Raw genomic sequence first — 13,403 nt, 5'->3', positions numbered from 1 at the left:
AGTAATGTAATGTATGTATACAGTGACCTCACCAGCAGAATAGTGAGTACAGCTCTGGAGTATAATACAGGATATAACTCAGGATCAGTACAGGATAAGTAATGTAATGTATGTACACAGTGACCTCACCAGCAGAATAGTGAGTACAGCTCTGGAGTATAATACAGGATATAACTCAGGATCAGTACAGGATAAGTAATGTAATGTATGTACACAGTGACCTCACCAGCAGAATAGTAAGTGCAACTCTGGAGTATAATACAGGATATAACTCAGGATCAGTACAGGATAAGTAATGTAATGTATGTACACAGTGACCTCACCAGCAGAATAGTGAGTACAGCTCTGGAGTATAATACAGGATATAACTCAGGATCAGTACAGGATAAGTAATGTAATGTATGTACACAGTGACCTCACCAGCAGAATAGTGAGTACAGCTCTGGAGTATAATACAGGATATAACTCAGGATCAGTACAGGATAAGTAATGTAATGTATGTACACAGTGATCTCACCAGCAGAATAGTGAGTACAGCTCTGGGGTATAATACAGGATATAACTCAGGATCAGTACAGGATAAGTAATGTAATGTATGTACACAGTGACCTCACCAGCAGAATAGTGAGTACAGCTCTGGAGTATAATACAGGATATAACTCAGGATCAGTACAGGATAAGTAATGTAATGTATGTACACAGTGACCTCACCAGCAGAATAGTGAGTACAGCTCTGGAGTATAATACAGGATATAACTCAGGATCAGTACAGGATAAGTAATGTAATGTATGTACACAGTGACCTCACCAGCAGAATAGTAAGTGCAACTCTGGAGTATAATACAGGATATAACTCAGGATCAGTACAGGATAAGTAATGTAATGTATGTACACAGTGACCTCACCAGCAGAATAGTGAGTACAGCTCTGGAGTATAATACAGGATATAACTCAGGATCAGTACAGGATAAGTAATGTAATGTATGTACACAGTGACCTCACCAGCAGAATAGTGAGTACAGCTCTGGAGTATAATACAGGATATAACTCAGGATCAGTACAGGATAAGTAATGTAATGTATGTACACAGTGATCTCACCAGCAGAATAGTGAGTACAGCTCTGGGGTATAATACAGGATATAACTCAGGATCAGTACAGGATAAGTAATGTAATGTATGTACACAGTGACCTCACCAGCAGAATAGTGAGTACAGCTCTGGAGTATAATACAGGATATAACTCAGGATCAGTACAGGATAAGTAATGTAATGTATGTACACAGTGACCTCACCAGCAGAATAGTGAGTGCAGCTCTGGAGTATAATACAGGATATAACTCAGGATCAGTACAGGATAAGTAATGTAATGTATGTACACAGTGACCTCACCAGCAGAATAGTGAGTACAGCTCTGGAGTATAATACAGGATATAACTCAGGATCAGTACAGGATAAGTAATGTAATGTATGTACACAGTGACCTCACCAGCAGAATAGTGAGTACAGCTCTGGAGTATAATACAGGATATAACTCAGGATCAGTACAGGATAAGTCATGTAATGTATATACACAGTGACCTCACCAGCAGAATAGTGAGTACAGCTCTGGGGTATAATACAGGATATAACTCAGGATCAGTACAGGATAAGTAATGTAATGTATGTACACAGTGACCTCACCAGCAGAATAGTGAGTACAGCTCTGGAGTATAATACAGGATATAACTCAGGATCAGTGATATAATGTACATAGTAAATACCTTTTCGGTTTCCAGTATTTTGTTCTCGAATATATACAAGATGCAGTTCCGCACGACCTCCAGCCTCCGGGCGCTGTTGAACACTGCGCTGGTCTTGTCCACTATGGAAACTAAAATAAAGCAGATGATTGTTATAGAGAAGTCATGAAGTGTAAGCTCTGGGGGTCAGGCAGAACGCATATTATCTGTAAGAAGTGTCCCTATGATCATTACTTGTGGACAGAGCTGCAGAACTGCAAAACTACAACTCCCAGCATGCCCGGACAGCCAAAGGCTGTAAAGGGGTTATGCAGGAATAGAAAAACAAAGCTAATTTCTTTCAAAAACAGCTCCACATCTGTAATCAGGTTGTTTGTGGTATTACGACTTGGCTCCACCCACTTCAATGGATCTGAGCGGCAGGACCAAACCCAACCTGGAGACAGACCGGAAGCGGTTCTTGAAAGAAATCAGCTCTGTTTTTCTATTTCTGGATAACCTAGGGTTACTCCAGTGTTCTTTTTTTTTTCTTTTTTTTAAATCAACCGGTGCCAGAAAGTTAAACAGATTTGTAAATTACTTCTATTAAAAAATCTTAATCCTTCCTGTACTTATTAGCTGCTGAATACTACAGAGGAAATTATTTTCTTTTTGGAACACAGAGCTCTCTGCTGACATCACGAGCACAGTGCTCTCTGCTGACACCTCTGTCCATTTTAGGAACTGTCCAGAGCAGCATATGTTTGCTATGGGGATTTTCTCCTACTCTGGACAGTTCCTAAAATGGACAGAGATGTCAGCAGAGAGCTCTGTGTTCCAAATAGAAAATAATTTCCTCTGTAGTATTCAGCAGCTAATAAGTACTGGAAGGATTAAGATTTTTTAATAGAAGTTTTGCTACAGCTGGAGGCACATGATTGGTAAAATTCTGTGTTACACTAGTGTTGCGGCAGCCTGTGCTCCTCCTGCAGACCTGTTAATCAACCATCTCGTGTCCATGACCTTTGGACACCCCTCATGCTGCTGTGAGACTCATCAGTATCCCAGTAGGTATGGGGACCCCTAGTGGTGGGATTTTAAATGCAGTTTTTTAAATAAAATGTTAAATATTTTTAAAGATGAATATTAGAAAAACTATTGTTTTGCCAAAATGAACAACATATAAAAAGTTTTTATATCTGACAGTGCCGATTTAAAGGGGTACTCCACTGCTCAGCGTTTGGAACAAACTGTTCCCAACGCTGGAGCCGGTAGCTTGTGACATCCTAGCCCCGCCCCCTCATGGTGTCACGCCCCGCCCCCTCAATGCAAGTCTATGGGAGGGGGCGTGACGGCTGCCACGCCCCCTCTCATAGACTTGCATTGAGGGGGCGGGCGTGACATCACGAGGAGGCGGAGCTAGGATGTCACAAGCTCCCGACTCCAGTGTTTGGAACAGTTTGTTCCAAACGCTGAGCAGCAGAGTAGCCCTTTAAGATGTTCTGCAACTTTTTAGAAAAGTTTTTAAACTACATAAGTTGTTCAGTAAGTGTTCAGAGAGGGGGGGACTCACCGACGGGGGAGCCTGCGGGGACGATGCACTTTTTCTCCAGCCGCGCCGCCAGCGAGTTCTGGTTCTTGTGGACGCCATCTTGTATCAGCTCCTGGACTTTGAGGTCATTGATCTTGGGGAAGGGCAGGACGTGGACTCGTAGGTGGGACCCCTCAGTCGGCCTGGGGACTTTCTGGAACGCCATGTGGGGGTTGGGGTTTTCCTATAGTAAAGAATCATATACAGGTGACGTCTCTATATGTCACAGATAACGCATTTATCTTAATATAAAGGTCCTGCTGTCCTAATTAACATATGCAAATTATACTGCGAGAGCTTAAAGGGGTACTCCGATGGAAAACTAATTTTTTTATTTTTTTTTTCAACTGGTGCCAAAAAGTTCAACAGATTTGTAAATTACTTCTATTAAGAAATCTCAATCCTTCCAGTACTTATTAGCTACTGTTATGATCCACAGGAAGTTCTTTTCTTTTTGAATTTCCTTTCTTTCTGAACACAGTGCTCTCTGCTGACACCTCTGTCCATTTTAAGAACAATCCAGAGCAGGAGAAAATAGCAAATATACGCTGCTCTGGACAGTTCTTAAAATGACAGAGGTGTCAGCAGAGAGCAGTGTGGTCATGATGTCAGCAGAGAGCTCTGTGTTCCAAAAAGAAAATAATTTCCTCTGTAGTATTCAGCAGCAGATAAGTACTGGAAGGATTAAGATTTTTTAATAGAAGTAATTTACAAATCTGTTTAACTTTCTGGCACCAGTAGATTTAAAAAAAATAAAAATAAAAAAAGTTTTCCGCCGGAGTGCCCCTTTAATACAAAGGTTCTGTCCTCCTAATTACCATATGCAAATTACCCCAACTATAAGAGAAGAGATGGCCAGTTGATGTCCATATTACTGAATTAAGCCGTTATTCAGACTTTCTACATGTTGCCTATTGTACTATATCTCCCACAATGCACTGCAGCAAAAAATACCATGTAAAAGGGGTATCCTCATCTCCACTAGAGACTCCCCTGACCCCTCCGGCCTGTGTGCGGTTGCCAAAAGTGGTCAGAAAGCCCCAAACCACTATGTAACTCCCATTGGCATTAATGGGAGTTGTGCAAACGTTAACCCTTTGAGCACAACTCCTGTTATAGTCAATGAGAGTAAATGCAATTTGCATAACAGGCCAGAGGGGATGGGAATACCCCTTTAACCCCTAGAGGACACATAACGTGAATGAACGTCATGGTACATAGCGCACCACGATGAACATTTACGTCATAAACATGAAGCAAGCCTCCGTGTTCAGAACGATGCAGCACCGGCCCTGAGATCGCGGGGATCCTATCGGCCGTACACACCACGATCGGAGATCTTATGCCCTATCATTGGGATAAGAGAAAAGATGTCTTGGGGCAGAATACCCCTTTAAGATGCCGTGATCAATGCTGATCACATCATCTAAAGCAGTTACTGGGGTAGATGACACTTCGGACCACCAGCAGTGAGATAGCGGGGGTCCGATGAGTGAAGAGGGCGGCGGAGGTCTTCTCACTCTGCTGCCATCCTTTTGTATGGTCTGCTTTCTGTCAGGCTGTACAAGTAGATCGCTGATATCACTGATCAGTGCTATGCCTATACAAAGCTCTGAACAGGAATACCAATCGAAAGATTGCTATAAATAGTCCTCTGTAGGGGGTGCAAACAATTAAAGAGTACCTGTCACCAAACTAAACTTTTAATATATTGTTTATGTAATTATAAGACACTTTGCTATTTACTTGCTGTTGAAATTCTCAACCTTTATATGTTTTTAATGTGATTGAAACAAAGTCCACTAGGTGGCTCTGTTCTGTTCCCTGCGAAAGTCAAGCCGTTAGTTTGGTCTCCTACTGGATTTGCAGAAGTCCAAACTCAAGAAGTGACATCACGAGTGGGCATGTCTGTTACAGCCCGACAAAACGTTCAGAACGCTGGAGCACCCCTTTATGTAGCAGAAAGATGTGATGTTCCGCAGCCTGAGAGCAAACTGCAGACCAGTGCGATTGTGAACGCAGCTCTGGAGGTGAGTGGAGTGTTACACGATGTTAAAGGGGTAGTCCAGGAAAAAACTTTTTTTTATCTATATATCAACTGGCTCCAGAAAGTTAAACATATTTGTAAATTACTTCTATTACAAAAATCTTAATCCTTTCAATAATTATCAGCTGCTGAAGTTGAGTTCTTTTCTGCCTGACAACAGTGCTCTCTGCTGACACCTCTGCTTGTCTCAGGAACTGCACAGAGTAGAAGAGGTTTGCTATGGGGATTTACTTCTAAACTGGGCGGCTCCCGAGACAGGTGTCATCAGAGAGCACTTAGACAGAAAAGACCAACTCAACTTCAGAAGCTCATAAGTACTGAAAGGATTAAGAAAGATTTTTAATAGAAGTCATTTACAAATCTGTTTAACTTTCTGGAGCCAGGTGATATATATAAAAAAGTTTTTTCCTGGAATACCCCTTTAACCCCGTACAAGCAGAGGCGAGTATTTACAGAGTGACTCAGTATTAATCTACAGTATAATCTACATTCCCAGAATTCTGTGTCACATGAAACAGAGCAGAATATAATAATAATAATAATAATATAAAACTTATCATAAATGACAAGAGATGCAAATGTTCATTTAAGAGGCCCTGGTTACATTTATATAGGCAGGTTAATGACATCCAGGGCAGGATCGGCATCTTAAAGGGCCAGCAACCCTCATAAAGGAGTTTATAATGGTGCTGGAGGAGGAGATGATATATCAGTCACATGTAATGTAAACGGCTGATAACAGGGAGCAATAGATTGTATTAAGTGAACTGGATTGAGCAGGAAGTAACATGCTACAGTGTTTCCCAAGCAGTGTGCCTCCAGCTGTTGCAAAACTACAACTGCCAGCATGCCCAGACAGCCGTTGGCTGTCCGGGCATGCTGGGGGTTGTAGTTTTGCAACAGCTTGAGGCACCCTGGATGGGAAACACTTCTCTACTGTATAATGAGACCATATGGCTGCATCCCCGTATACACTTGCACATGTATTCTACAGGAGGATACTTGCCCGACCCTTTTCTCCTCTGACATCCAGAGTCAACAGAGGATCGAGAGGCCATTGTACACACAGATCAGTGTTTCCCAATCAGGGGGGCTCCAGCTGTTGAAAAACTACAACTCTCAAAATGCACTCCAAATCCCTGTATACACTTATACATGTATTCTGCAGGGGGACACTTGCCCAACCCTTCTCTCCTCTGACATCTAGAGTCAACCGAAACTCAGGAGGCCATAAACATAGATGAGTGTTTCCCATCCAGAGTGCCTCCAGCTGTTGCAAAACTACAACCCCCAGCATGCCCAAACAGCCGAAGGCTGTCTGGGCATGCTGGGAGCTGTAGTTTTGCACCAGCTGGATGCATACTGTTTTGGAGACATTGGTTTAGAGAAATTAACATTAACTGTAGAGATCCCTTGTCTACAGATAAAAAGGAAACAAATATGGTAAAATTGTGAAGAAAGATTTTTACTTTTTTATGTATCTACTAAATACCTTAAGAGCCCAGGGGTGAAATTTTTACTTAAAAGACAAAAGGAAACCCTAATAACCCTTGAGCCAAGCTCCTAAACACAAAATACTACATAAACGTTATTAGGTCTCAAACATTATGGATTCTTTTTCTTGTGTCTTCTAAATACCCTAAGTTCCCAGGGGTGAAATTTTCCTTAATAGACAATGGAAAAACCTAAACCCCCTCGGGCTCCTAAACTTACTTGGAGGTATTAGGTTTTATACATTAGAGTACATTTCATGAGTATTAGGTTGTTAATGAGCCAATAAGGTCTGCGGTTCTCTCAGAAGACACCCCTGGATACTAAGAGACATAAGTGAGAATTACAATAACTAGTCCAAAGTGAGAAAATGAGTGAAAATTAAAATCTAATAATGAGACTATATTGAGAAGATGGTACGGACACATAAAGACAACAGATAGATGGAGGGGATATTAAAGGGGTTGTCCAGGAAAAGAAAACCAGAGATAATTTCTGCTAAAAAAATAAAAAAACGCACCACCCTTGTCCTCAGGTTGTGTGTGGTACTGCAGCTCAGTTCCATTGAAGTGAATGGGGACAAATTGTAATACCGCATACAACCTAAGGACAGGGGTGGCATTATTTTGGAGGAAATAAGTTCTGCTTTTCTATTCCTGGATAACCCCTTTAAGTTAAAGCCTAAGTAGGAAACCAGGTATGCTGGGAGTTATAGTTCTGCAACAACTGGAGGCACCCCGATAGGGAAACATTGATGTACTTGGACGACACATAATGTAACTGCTGCAAAAATGTATCCAAATGAAAGAGGAGCACTAGACGACTCGCCGCTGGGATGTCACCAGAGCATAGTCATGTGACTTCTCACATCTCCGTTGACTGGCTGAGGAAGGTCACATGGGGAGGAGCTTATACGACCAGGACCTCTCTCAGTCTGGTACTGGACAGAACGAATTTAGCACATATATCGGTAACATTAGGGGGGGGTCCTCCTTACGTTTTTGAAGAGTTGCTCCGCCAGCTCCTTCACTCGCTTTAATGTCTCCTGCGCGTCGCAGTTTTCTTCTTCTTTGATTCTTTCTACTCCATGGGACACGAGCTGCAAAGAGAACAGAGAATCGGGAGTCTAAATATAGGTACTTTCTTCCTTAACAGCGCCACACTAGTCTTCAGGTTGTGTGCGGTATCGCAGCTCAGTTCTATTGAAGTGTAAGAAACAGATGTTATACTGGATACAACCTGTGGGGGCGCTGTTCTAAAAAGAAATAATTTCAGGATAAGTTTTTACAATTTATACTAATGCAGGATACGTTTATACAACTTATATGATGCGGACACCTTTTTTTTTTTTTCAATCATCTGGTGCCAGCAATTTAAACAGATTTGTAAATTACTTCTATTAAAAAATCTTTATCCTTCCAGTACTTTTTAGCAGCTGTATGCCACAGAGAAAATTCTTTTCTTTTTGAATTTCTTTTTTGTTTTGTCCACAGTGCTGTCTGCTGACATATCTGTCCGTATCAGGAACTTTCCAGAGCAGGAGAGGTTTGCTATGGGGATTTTCTCTTGCTCTGAACAGTTCCTGACACTGACAGAGGTGTCAGCAGAGAGCACTGTGGACAAGACAAAAAAGAAATTCAAAAAGAAAAGAATTTCCTCAGCAGCACACAGCTGCTAAAAAGTACTGGAAGGGTAAAGATTTTTTAATAGAAGTGATTTACAAATCTGTTTAACTTTCTGGAGCCAGTTCATTAAAAAAATAAAAATAAAAAAAAGGCCATGTGTAATTTCACTGTACCGGCCGTGTGTACTCACACGTGCATGGCTTAATCTTTGAGACAAGCATATGCTACTGGCAGGATCAACCAGGTAGCATATATGCATATATATATATATATATATATATATATATACACATATATACATATATATATATATATGACGGGGCTATATATATATATATATATATATATATATATATATATATATATATAGATATATATATATATATAGATATATATATATATTTTCCACCGGAGTACCCCTTTAAACTCCTGCCACATCTAAAGCTGCAGTGCGCCGATAGCTTGAACCCTAAAAGTACAGCACAAGACTAATAGGACCAATATGGACTACAACTCCCATAATGCACTGAATCAGCATCAGGTGGAGCCAATATTTATATAATCAGCAGAAATATGAATGCAGCTCCGGATGTGATCGGAGCAGAAGACGGGATTAAAGATGTCTTATCCCCAATCCAAAGGATAGGGGGATAAGATGTCTGATCGCGGGGGTCCCGCCACTGGGACCCCCGCGATCTGTCCTGCGGCACTTAAGTCATCCAATGCACGGAATGAAATTCGCTAGCGACTAGTGATGAGGCACTGACGTCTCGGCCACGCCCCCTCCATGACATCACGACCACGCCCATCTGGGACATCACATCCCCTCAATGCAAGTCTATGGGAGGGGGTGTGGCGCCACCTCCCATAGACTTGCATCGAGGGGGCGTGGCCGTGATGTCATGAGCCTCCGGTGCGGCAGCCGGCATTCTAAAAGAACGCCAGGTGCAGCACGGGGATTGTGGGGGTCCCCAGCGGCAGGACCCTCGCGATCAGACATCTTATCTCCAATCCTTTGGATGGGGGACAAGATGTCCAGGGGCGGAGTACCTCTTTAAAATTCCCAAATAACCAGTTTTTGGTGTTGCACATAAATTTAACCGGTAAAATACTGTTCAGACGTTCAACAGAGTTCATTTAAAAGCGCTGTCACTTTAAGAGACAAACTTAGATACTAATAAAAACTTTTTACAACCCTAAATTTAGCCCTATAAAGCGTTGGGAGAGCGAGGCCGCGGCGACCTGTTTATTTACCCCTACGGTCTATAAACAGCGCCCAGCCACACAGATTGTGGATTCCCTCCAGGGGGACGGATTTGAAAAGTGGCGCAGCTGTTAATAGTGGGTAAATAAAACCATCCCAGCGCCCCCCAATTTGGAACCATTTTCCGAAGCGATGGCGAGGTCGGCTGAAACCAATTAGCAACAATTAAACATGAAAGACTCTAATGGAAATCAGTTCTAGTGAAGGAATTGCGCGGAGCGGACCAAGAACAACATCTAAAGCCCGGCACGCCATTCTCACGGGCCCAGAAAAACAAGCGCGGCTTATGGAAAGTAAGTGTTTCCTTCCTGCTCCCACCCCCCCCCCCCCCCCACCGCCAGCCTAGGAATATGGCGTAAAGAACGCACATTGTATCAATTCTCTGCAACATTCTACTATTCCGTTCAGTGTAGAAGTCGATAGGACCAGTTTAATACCTTAAAGGGGAAATCCACCTCTAGACATTTTATCTCCTATCCAGTGGATAATGGATAAGATGTCTGATCACGGGGGTCCCGCACCTTGGGACCCCCACAATCTCGGCTGCGGCACCCCAGACAACCGGTGCACGAAGCAAACTTCGCTCCATGCCGGATGACTGGCGATGCCGGGCGGAGGCTCACGACGTCATGGTCACACCCTGCTCCGCCACGCCCGTCATGCCCCCTCCCATTGACTTGCATTGAGGGGACGTGGCTGTGGCGTCACGAGCGGGGTGCACCCATGACGTCACGAACCTCCGGTGCTGCACCCGACGCTCTTAAACGCAGAGGGCAGCAGGGAATAAGCGGCAGGACCCCCGCGATCAGACATCTCATCCCCTATCCTTTGGATAGGGGATAAGATGTCTAGGGGTGGAGTACCCCTTTATTGGGTCAACCGGAATGGTGCAGTGGTCACCCCATATACAACGGGCACTAGAGGACCACTGTTCTTGAGATCAATGGGGGTCCCAACACTGTATAGCGGATAAGCACTAGTAGTGGACCGATCCCTTTTGATACTACATCCGTGTGTTTGTTACAATTGTATCCAATTTGTATCCAAATGGAACAATGTATTCTGCAGGGGGGCACTTGCCCGACCCTTCTCTCCTCTGACATCTAAAGTCAACAGAGAGTTGACAGGCCATCGTACACATAGATCAATGTTTTCTAACCAGGGTGCCTCCAGCTGTTGCAAAACTACACACTGTATAGGGGATAAGCACTAGTAGTGAACCGATCCCTTTTGATTCTACATCCGTGTGTTTGTTACAATTGTATCCAATCTGTATCCAAATGAACCAATGTATTCTGCAGGGGGGCACTTGCCCGACCCTTCTCTCCTCTGACATCCAAAGTCAACAGAGCTAAGAGGCCATCATACACATAGATCAATGTTTTCCAACCAGGGTGCCTCCAGCTGTTGCAAAACTACAACTCGGAGCATGCCCGGACAGCCAAAGGCTGTCCGGGCATGCTGGGAGTTGTAGTTTTGCAACAACTGGAAGCACCCTGGTTGGGAAACACTGATCTATATACATTGTAACAAACAATCAGGATCTGAATGATCTGAATCTCACAGCTGAGGGTTTGTCGCTGTGGTATCCAGCCTTTGGCTGTGCGTACATGCTGGCAGTTGTAGTTCTGCAGCAGCTGGAGGCACCCTGGTTGCAAAACACGGTGTATAAGGGCCATATGGCTGCATCCTATTTTCAGCGCATCCCCACATACACTAGCACATATTTTCTGCAGGGGGGCACTTATCCGACCTTCTCTCCTCTGACATCCAGAGATAACAGTGAGTCAAGAAGCTTTTTTTTTTAACATGGATCAGTGTTTCCCATTCAGGATGTGTCCAGCTGTAGCAAAACTACAACTCCCAGCATGCCCGGAAAGACAAAGGCTGTCCAGGCATGCTGAGAGTTATAGTTTTGCAACAGCTGGAGTCACCCTGGATGGGAAACACTGCCCAAATTTGGAGTGAGGGATCCTCGACTTACCTCATCGAACAGATCGCAGGCCCGGTACGGGGGTCCGCGCTCTGACACGAATCCGGCAAACGCCATCCCGTTCAGCACTTTAGTGAGGAAATCGTTCTCTATTAACCCTCGCTGTCCTAGGAATGCGGCCTGAGGAAAAGGAGAGAGCAGGTAAGCAGAATAAGTAAGCACGAGTGGCGCAGTTATTACTCTCCGCTATCAGCCATTTTACAGAATTGTTCTTTAAGCATTTGTCCAGTGCGGTTTGGGTCGCGCTTTGTCAAGTGACATTTCCCTCTCCCTCATTATTACACTAGGGGGCGCCGTAGGGTGAAAGCGGCTTTGCAGGTATCGTTTTGCTGGCAGAGTGCGGACATGTCTGATCTCTGGATTGTTTTCTGATGTTTTATTTTATTTCCAGCTTTATTTTACTCTATTTGTTGTTTTTGGATTATCAGAGGAAAGAGGGATGAAAGGAACAGAAATATCTGCAGCGAATTATATCAAGGACTGTGCGCCAACGAACAGAGGTCCTCCGACTATACAGAGTCCAGAGATCCGACTATACAGAGTCCAGAGATCCGACTATACAGAGTCCAGAGATCCGACTATACAGAGTCCAGAGATCCGACTATACAGAGTCCAGAGATCCGACTATACAGAGTCCAGAGATCCGACTATACAGAGTCCAGAGATCCGACTATACAGAGTCCAGAGATCCGACTATACAGAGTCCAGAGATCCGACTATACAGAGTCCAGAGATCCGACTATACAGAGTCCAGAGATCCGACTATACAGAGTCCAGAGATCTGACTATACAGAGTCCAGAGATCCGACTATACAGAGTCCAGAGATCCGACTATACAGAGTCCAGAGATCCGACTATACAGAGTCCAGAGATCCGACTATACAGAGTCCAGAGATCTGACTATACAGAGTCCAGAGATCTGACTATACAGAGTCCAGAGATCTGACCGACTATACAGAGTCCAGAGATCCGACTGTACAGAGTCCAGAGATCAGACTGTACAGAGTCCAGAGATCAGACTGTACAGAGTCCAGAGATCCGACTGTACAGAGTCCAGAGATCCGACTATACAGAGTCCAGAGATCCGACTATACAGAGTCCAGAGATCAGACTGTACAGAGTCCAGAGATCAGACTGTACAGAGTCCAGAGATCTGACTATACAGAGTCCAGAGATCAGACTGTACAGAGTCCAGAGATCCGACTATACAGAGTCCAGAGATCTGACTATACAGAGTCCAGAGATCAGACTATACTGAGTCCAGAGATCAGACTATACAGAGTCCAGAGATCCGACTATACAGAGTCCAGAGATCTGACCGACTATACAGAGTCCAGAGATCCGACTATACAGAGTCCAGAGATCTGACCGACGATACAGAGTCCAGAGATCCGACTATACACAGTCCAGAGATCCGACTATACAGAGTCCAGAGATCCGACTATACAGAGTCCAGAGATCTGACTATACAGAGTCCAGAGATCCGACTATACAGAGTCCAGAGATCAGACTATACAGAGTCCAGAGATCTGACTATACAGAGTCCAGAGATCTGACTATACAGAGTCCAGAGATCTGACTATACAGAGTCCAGAGATCAGACTATACAGAGTCCAGAGATCTGACTATACAGAGTCCAGAGATCTGACCGGCTATACAGAGTCCAGAGATCC

The 13,403-nt window shown here is 43.8% G+C and overlaps 1 protein-coding gene across 1 annotated transcript in view; it reads right to left on the bottom strand.

The window, feature by feature from the left end:
- SBF2 (SET binding factor 2) overlaps positions 1-13,403 on the bottom strand; it is a gene marked incomplete in the record, with an annotated part of 222,584 nt that overhangs the window by 110,520 nt on the left and 98,661 nt on the right. The window contains 4 exon segments of the mRNA XM_056528207.1: positions 1,762-1,871; positions 3,293-3,494; positions 7,846-7,947; positions 11,722-11,850. Coding sequence (XP_056384182.1) covers positions 1,762-1,871; positions 3,293-3,494; positions 7,846-7,947; positions 11,722-11,850 — 543 coding nt within the window.

The sequence above is a fragment of the Hyla sarda genome, chromosome 6 (assembly GCF_029499605.1).
Source record: "Hyla sarda isolate aHylSar1 chromosome 6, aHylSar1.hap1, whole genome shotgun sequence".
Taxonomy (NCBI): Eukaryota; Metazoa; Chordata; class Amphibia; order Anura; family Hylidae; genus Hyla; species Hyla sarda.
Note: the sequence above shows the minus strand (reverse complement) of the source record. Positions and strands in the feature narration are given on the sequence as shown.